Consider the following 12,753-nt stretch of genomic DNA (forward strand, 5'->3'; position numbering starts at 1 on the left):
AGTGGTGTGGCTTGTACAGCTTCCCTGGGCAACCTCTTACCATGTCTCACTACCCTCATCCCAAACATTTTCCTCCTTTTGTCCAACCTAAACCTACTCAATTTGAGTTTAAAATCACTGCCATTTCTTCTGTTGCTGCAGGCCCTGTTGAAAAGTCTCTCAATCTTTCTTATAAATCTGCTCTATATTTTGAAAGGGCACAATAAATTCTCCCTGGAGCTTTCTCCTCTCCAGGCTGAACATCCCCAGCTCTCTCAGCCTGTCTTCACAGGACAGGTGTTCCAGCCCTCTGATCATCTTTAGGGCCCTCTGTGGACTCGTTTCAGCAGGTCCACATCCTTCTTATGCTGGGGAGCCCAGAGCTGGATGCAGCACTGCAAGTGGGGCCTCAGCAGAGCAGAGCAGAGAGACAGAATTCCCTCTCTCACCCTGCTGGCTACGCTGCTTTGGATGCAGCTCAGGACACATCTGGCTTTCTGGGCCACAAGCTCACATTGCCAGGTCACATCCAATTTTTCATCCACCCAAATCCTTCTATCATTTATTCCTAATCAATGGATTAGGATGAAGAGGCTGAGGGACAAAGCTCTGTAAAGTTCAACCCTCTGAGTAAGAACTGTCTGTGGATATCTCTCTGGAAGTGTGTAACTGAAACGACACAAAGCTGCTCTGTAAAACAGTTGGAAAAAAAATCTGTTCTTACCTAAATTCAATTGATAGATGAAAAACTGTCTGGTCTGCTCCAAATGGAATTAATACTAGAGAGCACTAGTAAAACTGTTTTAATTAACTTTATTAGTATAGCTAAAACACAGTGGAACCAAACTTATGTTTTTATCTTTAGGCAAATTTAAGTGAAAGCTGTTAGTATTTTGCTTTGTTTACATGCATTACAGAGTATTTTGTAGAGTGAAATTGATATTATTCAAAGCAGGCATGTTGAGGCTGTGATCTTTTAAAAAATTAAGTTAAACTATGTCTCTGCCAGTTGTAAAAATGGTAAGAATATTCCTTATGTATGCTTCAAAAGGATAGGACAAAAGAAAAATCATGGACAGTTAGGAGATGAAGATTGAACTGAATGAAAAGCTCTAGCAGTCTTTTGGATGTTAGGTCACCCATCTGGTTACTGTACCAGCCAGTGAGTGTTGGCCTGAAACCCTACATTTTGTTTTTTTCTTTCTCCATGGTGGTACCTGAGAGAGCCACCACAATGCAGCATAGCTGCTTAAGAGAACCAGAGACCTGATAACTAGTTGTGGTAAAAATTGAGATAGAATCATAATCTTTCCCTGTACAGATTTAATGAATTTTGTTTCTCAGTATGTGGCTTATATTATATGTTTGTCTATTTATCAAATCCATTTTTTTATTATTTTCTTTCTGTTTTGTTTTGTTGGTTTTTTTTCTTTTTCTTTTTTTAATCAGGTTTAAGGGCTGGTCTAGCTGCTTCCATTGCAGGAAGTTCAATTATTAGCAAAATGTTGCTAGCAAACATCGATCCATTTGGTGCTACGCCGTTTATTGACCCGGATCCAGATTCCTTGTAAGAAATATTTTTTTTCTAAATGTACTATTTTGCTTTCCCTAAGGACATCCTTCTCACATTTTTGTAGTCTCTTATTTTTTTGCATTATGAAGTTCTTGTTTGCCATCATTTGGCAGTAGACCTCAATGTCTGAAAACAAACTGGATTGTATTGGGTTAGTTGTGAGCAGTGCAAATTTTTTTGCAGCAGCTGAAAGTAAGGGGAGACATTTGCTCATTTATCCCTTGCTCAGCTGGAGGAGGAGGACAGTAATCTTTCAGAGCTGGGTTTTTCAGCCCAAACCAGTTTACTTAGGAAGATTCAGAGGAAAGATCTCTTGAAGTATCTTAGTTCATATTCTGTGACCAGTTCATGTGCTGTGACCAATCACAGTTTTGGTAAAGATGTTTGCATGTCCAGGTTCTGTACAAATGTCCACCTGATTTTCTCTTTTCCTCTAACAGGGAGGGATATTCAGAAAAATGTGTCATGAACAACTACTTTGGAATTGGATTAGATGCAAAAATTTCACTAGAATTTAATAACAAGCGAGAAGAGCACCCTGAAAAATGCAGGTAATATAATTACTCTGCCAGTAACAAAGCCAGGATGTTTCCATTCTTTTCTTTTCCTTACCTCTTTATATGAATTTCTTAATTTTTTTCTACAAATACAAGACCTAATAATATGTGTACGTCAATATGTGAATCTTGTTTTGCCTGCTTTCAGAAGTCGGACGAAAAACATGATGTGGTATGGAGTTCTTGGCACAAAAGAGCTATTGCAGAGAACTTACAAGAACTTAGAACAAAAAGTTCAACTTGAGGTAAATTTTATTTATGGAGAGAGTTGCTGGCACAATGTGTAGTGAAGAATTAGTGCTTATTTTTGAAACCTGTTATTGTTCTTACATTAACCCAAGCTGACCTCAAAGGCACTGTGTAAAGATGTGCTATGTAAAAGTTGGTCCTCCAAGTCATGTTTTTGAGTAAAATGTCAGTACTTTAAGATCACAAAATACCCAGTATTATGTTTCTTGTAATTACTGGATTGCAAAAAGAGAATAAAGTGTGGAGGTAGGATATATTTCTTAATGTTTACTGTATCAAAAGACAGACCAGGTTTTAATGGCAACCAGAAAAATAACCATAAAATAAAGAGAAGAAAAGAGATAGGGAGTTTTAATCCTTCAGGTTCAATTTAAAGTATATGGAAGCTACACATGTAGGAAGAGCATGTAAATAGTAAAAAATTTCTGACAAAAGGGAGAAGATTCTGAATATGCATCGCAAGAAGCCCAGCTACAGCAGTACAGACTTTCTCTAATATTCACATAAAAAAGGAAGATATTATCAAAGCAACACCAAATTCCATGTCTAACATAGTTCTTATTTGGCTTTTAAGTTCTAACATAAAATCTAAGTCTTCCACATGGTACTGGAAACTTAAAGGAGATATAAATGATTCCCAAATGCAGAAAAAGACTACAGGATGGTTACTGTTCTATTCACCCAAAGAATATCTAAGGTGGATTTTGACAGAGAACATATATAATTTCTCTTTTTGTTTCATGCTAACTATTTCATATGGAAGTTTATGATATTTATATGAGGGTAACTTTTTAAGTTGAAAGAATAATTTTAGGTTACTGGAACTCTTTCTCACTCTGGGATTTAGAAGGATTTTGTCTGGTAGTGGCAGATTGCTGTTAGCTAAGGATTGAGTAATTATCAAGGAATTATGCAGTAGTTAGCAAATATAATGCCAGGAGAGAACGTTATGTATACTGCAGATAGAATTCCAATTTAAGAATCTTTTGAACTGGATTCAAATAAGATTCAATAATACTGCTGACCTTTCCATATTTTTTTTAATATTCCTGTAAGTAAGTCAGCAAGTCAGAATTTCACATTTACTGTTGTCTTGTGTATTATTGGATATATTATGCCTGCATATTCAGGCACTAGAGGCAGACTTTTACTGCAATACAAATGGCTGTGCAGCATCTATTAATATCACACCATATTTTGGATACTGACACATCTTGATTAAAACGTTACATTCTGTCTTGTTGCTAAGATTAAATCACAAAAAGAGAGCACTAAGCACATTCTGGAAATAATTTGAATCTCTTTCCCCTCTTGCTAAAGACGCTACAGATTTTGTCCTTATTTCTGTAGATTTTCATTTGTATAATTTTAAGATCCTTCTGTGGACTGGTAATGTGCGGTCATCTAGAAATCTTCATTAAAGGCAGCTTGACCGGCAACTTCATGGTCCATAAAGTGACACCTGGTATAACTTGCTTCAATTCCATGCCTGTGGCACTGCTGCAGGACTGCACTTTTGACTCCCAGTGGAATGGTTTGAGATCACTGGGCTTCCCCTGCAGGCAGTTGTACTGCTGTAAATCAAGAGTGATTTCACTGATGTCTGTAAACTTACTCTTGGCCAAAAGTGAGATTGATGCACATGATCGTGTTGAGCAGGACATGGAGTTGCTTATGTGTTTTGGGAGATAAAGCAGTAAGAAGGAAAGACTGGATGGTCAGAAATAAGAGTGACCTCTTACCTGCAAAATCAACATCTGCAGCCAGGGTGGCAACTGTGGGGTCAGTCCTAGATTTGTCTTTGCACTTTTGGGAGGAGAATGAAGTTATTTTTACAGGAAATCAACAATACATGCAAACACTTACAGCTAACCACATGTTTGTAGCTATGCCAGAAATATTCTTGGATATTCTTGACACCCACGCCCCTGCCCCTGGCTTAAATAGATTTCACTAAATAAAAAGTCGCAATTGCAATTTTGGGAATGCTGGTATAGGATGGAAAACTAGTTTCCAAATGTATAAATGAATTTTTTTTGTAATGTCCTTGGCAATCTTACTGTGTGCATTCAGGGAGATTGGTTTTCTTACTGCAAAAAGATTTTTAATCTTTGATGGACAGACTATGGTCAAAGTGCATGAGAAATTTCATAACAAGGGATGTGAAAATGTTTCTTTCAAGACTCATGGAAACCACTACTGTAGATACTTCAGCATGTAGATCTACATATTTTTGGCCTCTGCAAAAGTCAGTGCTAAGATTGGAAAGAAGGGGTTTGTTTTAGAGGTTCTTTATTGCATGGAAGGAGCAGTCTTGTACCAGACCTCTTAATGACTGTCCTCCCCTGCCAGCTCTGTTGAAGCTTCATGTGCTAAAAATTACTGTTTACTGATTACTTTTATTATATTATTTGTGTACTGAAGGAACTTTTATCCCTTACAGTGTGACGGACAGTACATCCCCCTTCCAAGCCTGCAGGGCATAGCTGTGCTAAACATTCCCAGCTATGCCGGTGGGACTAATTTCTGGGGTGGAACCAAAGAAGATGATGTAAGTAGCATTAAAGAGACTTAACCTTCTGGGCAAAACCAGCAAGAAATATAATGAACTGCTCTTCTCACTTGATTTTAATAGTAGTAGCATATAGTTTGGATAACAACTCTTGTTTGAGGAGGAGTTTCAGTTCAAACTGTATTGTCTTGCTGGTTTTTTAATTGAAAATATGTTCCATGATTTTTTACTGTCCATTGTGTTCTCTCATGTCCATTCCAGCAAAATGTTCATAATAAAGCATAATAATTTTGTTTTTTAAATGGCTCTATGAGTATTTCTAGAAATTAATTTTATAAACAGAGGCACTAGTAATTTCTCTCTATATTGTTTTACAGATGCCTGTAAATAAGGTTTCTCAAAACCTAGATTCTTCTGTTTGCTGTAGTCTGACAAGCAGCAAGGTAGACAGGATAATCAGTCAAAAGATCTTACCTTAATTTTCCTCCTGTTCTTCAAACAGCTTTGCTGTGGGGGATGGTGATTCAGAAAGCGAAGACTGATGCATTTAGTGACTTATAATTTAGTGGGAGTAGTAAGCTGGTTTTTGAATATTATTTTAAATGAACCTTTAAAATACTTTAAGGTACCTTTTCCCCCTTCTTTCTTTCAACTCCTAAGAAACATTTCACTACATGGATTCCTACATGCCGTACAACCTGGAACAGTGTTACTGCCCCTACCCACTTCACTCATAGCTCACCAACTGTAATTACTAGCAGATTATCCTAATCTGCATGTCCTGATTTAGTGTGTGATGTCTGAATCACCTAAAACTGTACTTGCAAACTGGCTTGTGATTTTGATGTAGACAATCCAGGACTCTTTTGCCAAAAAGTTTTATGTTTCTTGTGAGTTTTTATCCTTTCATTTTTTAATGCATACATACAAACGTACCTATATACAACATATGCAATTTAATATAACATCTATTATATATAATTGCATGTTTATATTATAAAATACATATATATTTGCATATGTATATATATAAGTTTTATATATGTGTGTGTATATATACATATATGTAAAAGTGAAAAAAGAAATTTAGACATGTTTTAGTGTCCTTTTCTTATTTTTGGTATATGTCGGAGGATGGAAATTCTGTTTATATTTGGCAATGGATATCTAAAGCTTTTATATATAGTCCATGTTCATAGTCAGAACTTGAAAGCTGCTCTGACATCTGCTCAGCCCCTGTTCAGGAGGGTTTTTTTCTCCCTGGACTGCTTCAGTGAGAGAGAAGATTTGCCCCAGCTTTCATACTGGTATACAGCAAATGTGTGCGTCCTGGAGCAGTTTTACTGATATTATTAGTCTTCTAGTGAGCAGATGTACCAGCTGAGTGACATGTTTGTTCTGGCCAAAGTTAGGAGCATAATTCACTGCTTTAGTGCAGTCTTGAATGACTCTTCATCAAGAGGTGGTGGTGGTGGTGGTGGTGGTCTGAAGTGCTGCTGGTTCTGCTTCTCTGGACAAATTAAAGATGTTGCCTTGACAGCTCTGATGATTGCTGAAACATTAGCAGTGAGCCAAGCAGGGCATCTGCACCCTGACTGGCTTGAGCATGGCATGCGATTTTGGTGTCCAGAAGGCAGGCCGGAAACTTAACCTGCAACAGGAGTCAATTAGAATGATGATCCACAGAGATTGGTTTGCCTTTAAAAGAAAAAAAAAGGATTAAAAAGAGATTGGTTTTCAGTACAGGTATTACTGGTGGAGAGACACAGCAGAAGACTTGGTTGAGTTTTTCCTGTCCTTTTACTGAAATGGCAACACAAAATAAATGAAATTTTACAACTACTTTTTCTTAGCACATGCCAGAACAAGCCCTGTAAATGTCAGTTACTGGATCAGGAACTCTCCACACTTTTTATCGTGGAACAGCAGAATCACCATCTTGGTTCTTTTCAAGATGTTTGTATGTGAAAAATGGAAAAAAAATCCATGGAAACTGGAAAAAAAATCAGATAGAGAAACTATGATTTTCTCCAGTCTGCTCTCAGGTGTTACTGATACAGCTTACTCTGCCTAAGGTGCCAACTGAGGGAGCCCAAGTACTGCTCAGAGGGGTGATCTCCCTACCCATTAAACTCTTACTGGAGTGATTCCTCCTGCTGGATTTTCTCTCTCATTGCTCCCTATTGCATATCAAGATGAAATGGCCAAGCTCCAAGTGACCTGGTAGCACCTGGGAGACCCAGCTGAAGTCCAGGCCGAGATCTGCCCTGAGGCTGCATTCCCTGGCAGCACAGCAGGTGGCTTTGTGAGAGCCTGTGGAAATGTAGTACCTCAGCTGCGCAGGAGACATCTGTTCCATACAGAAGTGGTTTTCTTGTTTACCGTGGATAATTAGCACAAACAAGATTGTCTTCAGTATCAAAGCTCTGTTAAACAAAGCAGTGCATGGACTTGGATGTTCATTTCCAGAGAATTCAGAATATAAAGATAAGCACTTCTGAGAAGAAAAGGGAAGCATTCATTTCTCTTACCTTCTCCTACCTTCAAGAACCTCTTAGATATTGAGTACATTGCCCAAGAAGATATTTTAATTGGCCTTTCATCTTGCCTTGAAAAATATTTTTAATCTGTGTTCTGAAACATGCCATCTTTCCTATATAAGGATATGCCTTGTCATCCAGATATTTCAAATGGTATCAGCATTGCTGTTTTAAATGACATTTGTCTGTTGTCTGTGGTATCTTACTCCTATGACTTTGGAGAAACAGTATAGTTATTCTACAGTAAAGAATTTAGAGCATTTAAATGATGAAAAAAAAACTGTAAATGAATCTGTGTTTCATAGCAATTTAAGCACTGGATTTGCAATCAAAAGTGGAATACTTTCTTTTCCTCACAGATATTTGGAGCTCCATCTTTTGACGATAAAATCTTGGAGGTTGTTGCTGTATTTGGAAGCATGCAGATGGCAGTGTCCAGAGTCATCAAACTGCAGCACCACAGGATAGCTCAGGTTTGTTGCTTACTTGCAAGCATGCAGGATGGTTGGCAACAGTTTGGGATTCTGACAAGTAGTGGGACTCTTGACGACCACCACCCTATACATTAATAAAGCACTGACATTGTTTTGCTTTTAGCGGGTAACAAATTGTCCTCAATGATGAATGAAGTATAGGAGAGCTTAATTCCTGAGACAGCTCTGGAGAGAAGCCACAGCTCCTCGTAATCAACAGATTACAGGTGGCCTGTCAGTCTCAGCAGTATTTATTGCCCTGTAAAATAACATGTTTGTTCTTTTCCAGTGTCGGTCAGTAAAGATCACCATACTTGGTGATGAAGGGGTTCCAGTGCAAGTCGATGGAGAGGCATGGATCCAGCCCCCGGGAGTTATTAAGATCATACATAAAAACAGAGCTCAGATGCTAACACGAGACAGAGTATGTTGCAGAAAGAGCTACCATTGCTAACATTAGTTTCTGTAATAATTTGTTTCAGTTATAACGTGAACAAAACAGTACTTATAAAAATATTTTGTAACTGTTTACATAATTCATACAGTTAGTTACAGTGATATAATTTCTATAATGAGCCGGATAGAGAATTAATTTTTTGTATAAGTGGCAAAGTTTTGTTAACTTTTATTTGTTTCATTAGTGCTAATCCTATATTCTTATTAATATATAGTAAGAATGGTCAACATTTTATCTATTCCTCCCTCCCTCCCTTTCTACTGCTTCTTTCTTTTTCTCTAGGTGTGTTATATCAGTCATATACTGGAAATTGTAGCACACTTGCATAAATAGCAAAGTTCTATACTGTCCATTTTCCAGAATAGCTTTCCACAGATTTCTCTCTCTCTGTCCTACCAGTCCTCCCTCTCCCTCATGATCCAGTCTCAGACAGAAGAGACACGAGTACAACCTAGTCACAAAACCACTGGAGAGTTCATGCTTATCTAGGATTATTGTGTGAAAAGTACAACTGCCCCTCAGTTCTCCATCCACTAGCTGGATCCTGAATTTAGGGTGGAGTTCAGATGGAATTTGAACTCTATTTTAGTAAATTTGTTTTTTTCTCCACCATTTTTAATATTTGAATTCCATATCAGGATAATATTTGAATTTCTATCTTGCTATCCACACAAAAGGTGCTTGTGTTAGAGAACCACAAAATTCCATAATTATTTAGGTTGAAAAATACCTCTGAGGTCATTGAGTCCAACCATTATTACTGTCTTTGTGTTCTTATTGGTTTGGAAGACACATTTTGAAGACTATGAGGAGGAGACAGAGAACAAGCTTTCAGAAGTGGCTTACTTGCTAGACTAAGTTTTAAAAATGTTAGGTGTAAAATTATTATTTAATCAGGTAGCATTATTTATATAAAATTAAGTCAAGCACCTGTTTATTCGTTAAGTCAGTTTTAACTAAAATAATATATAATTTAAATTTATGTAAAATGTAAAATTAAAGTTTTCAATGAGTAAGAATACTCCCAAGTGCTGTCAATTGAATGTATAATTCATTTTGATTAGGCCTTTGAAAACACCCTGAAGTCTTGGGAGGACAAACAGAAGTATGACTCCTGCAAACCTGTCATTCGATCCCCCTTGTACCCTCAGCAAGCTGTTGAGTTGGCTTCAGATGAAGAAGTTGCACAGATCCAGTTGTGCTCACAAGCTGCAGAAGAACTTATTACCAGGTACAGTAAAATTAATAAGTTGGATTGGCAACCTAGACACCAAGACTGAATTATTAATGCAAATTCATACATACAGAGACTTAGAAGTGTACATTTTTCCTGGTTTTTGATTAAAGTTTTGTTGTCACTATATCAGTTGTTTTTTTCTAATTTAAAAATTTAGATTTTTAAGGCTCAACTTCTTTTTGTGTGCTTTTCCTATGTATTTTTAAAAATTTAATTTATGTGATTTTGTGTTGCTTTTCATTTTTTTCTTGTAAAAACCAACTTTCTGAAGTAGCAACTCAAATGGAAAGCTGTAAAGCTTCTTTGCAAAAATTAAAGCTTCTCTTTTTATGACAAAGCAAAAATATAATTGGGAATTACTGGAAAAAAACCTTTAGAAGTCAGCTCTAGAAGTCAGCAGGATGGATATTTCAGTCATTCATATAGGCGGAGATAAATAAAAACTTTTTTTTAAATCAGAACATTTTATAAAACTGCTATTCATTTTATCATAACAACTAATTATCTTTAGCACCAAAATCCCCAGTAATATAAGAAAAGAAGGGCTACATACTCTCCTTATACTGCAGTCACAGACAAATAATTTAGTTTATCAATTACTCAAGGTGAAGTTTAGCCAAGACATCTTAAAAACATTACTGTTCTAGAGATGGTTTGGAGGTTGTAGCTGCAATTGGATCTCCCATAATGTCAAATGACTGCAGCCAATTTTCATGTCACATCTGAAGGATATGCCTTGTGAAATATCTGTAAGGGTTTTTAAGATAATTTCAAGTAAGTTATTGTAATGTGCTAGAGTTTTCCTCTGTAGTTTACTTGAATTAATAGGACCAACATTTTTTGGTCCATTTTGTATAGCATTAATGTTCTAAGACAAATAAATGTATCTCAGTATTTTGTAGCATCATAACTAATCTGTGTGATGGATATAATTTCTATGAGGTGCTATATTGCTTGAAGAAATACTTACCTTTCAGTTTTTTGTTATAAAGGACTATAATTTTCCAAGTATTTTGTGAAACATGTTCTTGTGTATTTTCTCATCTGATAAGTTGTGTACTCAAGAATTATTATTCAAAGAAATTAAGAAACATTATTCTCCTTTTTTAAATGTGTTTGTAGGATCTGTGAAGCAGCAAAAGTACATGGCCTCTTGGAGCAGGAGCTTGCTCATGCTGTTAATGCATGTTCACATGCATTAAATAAAGCCAACCCAAGGTTTCCTGAGGTAAAGAAGAACTGAGATTTATATAAATAAGCTATAACATCTGGTGCACAAGTTTGTGGCATGGGGACTGTATTGTCCCCTGTCCCTGTTTGAAAACAAGTTGGATGAGAAGGCAGAAGATGCAGTTTCTGCATTCCCCACTGTCCTCCCCACCTGGTACTGTGCAGGCATAGCCTCAGAGAGGGTGGAGGCATGACAGAGGCTGAACCAGAGCTGTTACTACGTAAAGGTCATTTTCTGTGGATGCTTTCACAGAAATTTTCATGCTTAATTGCTATCAAAGTGCTATACAGAGAAGGCAGAGGGGAATGAGTTTCCTGGTTTCTCTCTTCACACTGGATAATCTGGGTGTTTTCTGGGATTGGACCCAGAACTGATTAATTAGGTAGAGGCTGTCCACACCTAACCTAAATTGACACAGGGTAAATATGTTAGTTGACCTTTGCTTTTTGACTTATGGTTAGTAGCTTGCTTCTGCTGAGGATAATGAAAAACTGAAGTCAATAGTAATTGTTAAATGAAATTCACAACTTTTCTGCTGGCATTTGTCATACATGGATCGATATAGTGGCTGACCACCTGATGATCTTCAGGATTGTATTAATGTCATACTAAATAAAATTGAGGAAAAGACAGCAAATAGATACTATATTTTTGGTTTCTGTTCTCTGTGCTGAACAGGTTGTGAGTTTAGAGCTAAAGTGATGTATATTTCTCCTAGGGGAAAGCACTTAAGATCTGTCCTGTAAGGTGAAAGTACTTATTCTCAGTCTGACTTGCATCACTTCAAAGAATGTTTATGCTTCTTATTCCCTAGAGCCTTACCAGAAACACTGCCATGGAGATAGCTGTCAATGTGAAGGCCTTACACAATGAAACAGAATCTCTGCTAGTAGGAAGAGTTCCTTTGGTAAGGTCACAAAGCACATGGTTTTATTCCTTCATGCAGATCATCTGTGATTTCTTCTTTGCTGGTGTTTGTAAATTGGTGCCAAAATGAGGACTCACTGCAAGAACCTCTGCAAGGTTGATAGATGATTACACTGCATTTTTGGTTGGATCAGAATAAGTTTTGAAATCTTCTCTTAGGCTGGAATCCATCTTGCCTCACTTCAGATAGCTAAGTCATTGCTTGTTAAAAGTCAGTGGAGAGAAATAGGAATCCTTGGGAAGCTGATTCACAATCAGCCGTCTTGGAGGCGTATGTTAGAAAACGATGATTTATCTTCTGGAGATACAGCATTTAAAAGAATTTCTGGAGAACTCTTATGTGACCATCTTCAGAGTTTAAGGGGAGCCTGGGGTGAGAGATGTTTAGACTCATACAGTCAACTTCTGCAGACCTAATCTGGGCAAGTAAATATCCCTCAAAGGTTCTAATATCTGTCAGGAGTTATTTTATAACCTTCAACTAGTAAGTATTCAGTAAACCCCTAATGGTACTCGAAAACATTGCATCTTCTTTGGCAAGTGTTTGTGCCTAAAATGATACAGATTTTTCAGAAATTGTATCTGGATGTATAATTAGAAAATTTCTTCTATTGACATTGTGAAGAGAAGAAAGATGTCAGGTTTTCTATGCTGGTCCAGTTTTACATTGAGAAGATGCTCAGTGGGAGCAGTTACATTTTCTTTAGATTCAAAAGCAGATTCATTACTAGCTTTTTTATATAAGTGTTGTAATTAAAAATGGATATTAATAGGAATATTTTCATTTAGCTGAGTTAGGATATAATACTTACTGCAGGTTCACATACTATACAAACAAGTGATAAATCTGTTTTAGAGTAACCAGAAGTAAATATAGTCTAAAGGCTAATAATTGTTTAAGTTATAGAAATAGTCAGAGATTAGGTTCACATGTTTTATTTTACAGTGTTTCAAAAGGAAAGTTATTTCATTAGATGTGTTTGTCCAAGAAAAAGGAAAAAACACCTGCTGATTTTTT

General features: G+C 36.8%; 1 protein-coding gene across 6 annotated transcripts in view; it reads left to right on the plus strand.

The window, feature by feature from the left end:
* The window catches only part of DGKH (diacylglycerol kinase eta), a 159,851-nt gene that overhangs the window by 125,227 nt on the left and 21,871 nt on the right, over positions 1 to 12,753 (plus strand). For all 6 annotated transcript variants that reach the window (XM_039716582.1, XM_039716583.1, XM_039716584.1 and 3 more), the window contains 9 exons: positions 1,429 to 1,546; positions 1,993 to 2,103; positions 2,258 to 2,354; positions 4,802 to 4,909; positions 7,770 to 7,883; positions 8,173 to 8,307; positions 9,405 to 9,571; positions 10,700 to 10,805; positions 11,623 to 11,715. In XM_039716582.1, the coding sequence (XP_039572516.1) occupies positions 1,429 to 1,546; positions 1,993 to 2,103; positions 2,258 to 2,354; positions 4,802 to 4,909; positions 7,770 to 7,883; positions 8,173 to 8,307; positions 9,405 to 9,571; positions 10,700 to 10,805; positions 11,623 to 11,715 (1,049 nt within the window). The remainder of the gene's footprint in view (positions 1 to 1,428; positions 1,547 to 1,992; positions 2,104 to 2,257; positions 2,355 to 4,801; positions 4,910 to 7,769; positions 7,884 to 8,172; positions 8,308 to 9,404; positions 9,572 to 10,699; positions 10,806 to 11,622; positions 11,716 to 12,753) is intronic.

Source organism: Passer montanus, unplaced genomic scaffold, assembly GCF_014805655.1.
Source record: "Passer montanus isolate IOZ18808 unplaced genomic scaffold, ASM1480565v1 scaffold36, whole genome shotgun sequence".
NCBI lineage: Eukaryota > Metazoa > Chordata > Aves > Passeriformes > Passeridae > Passer > Passer montanus.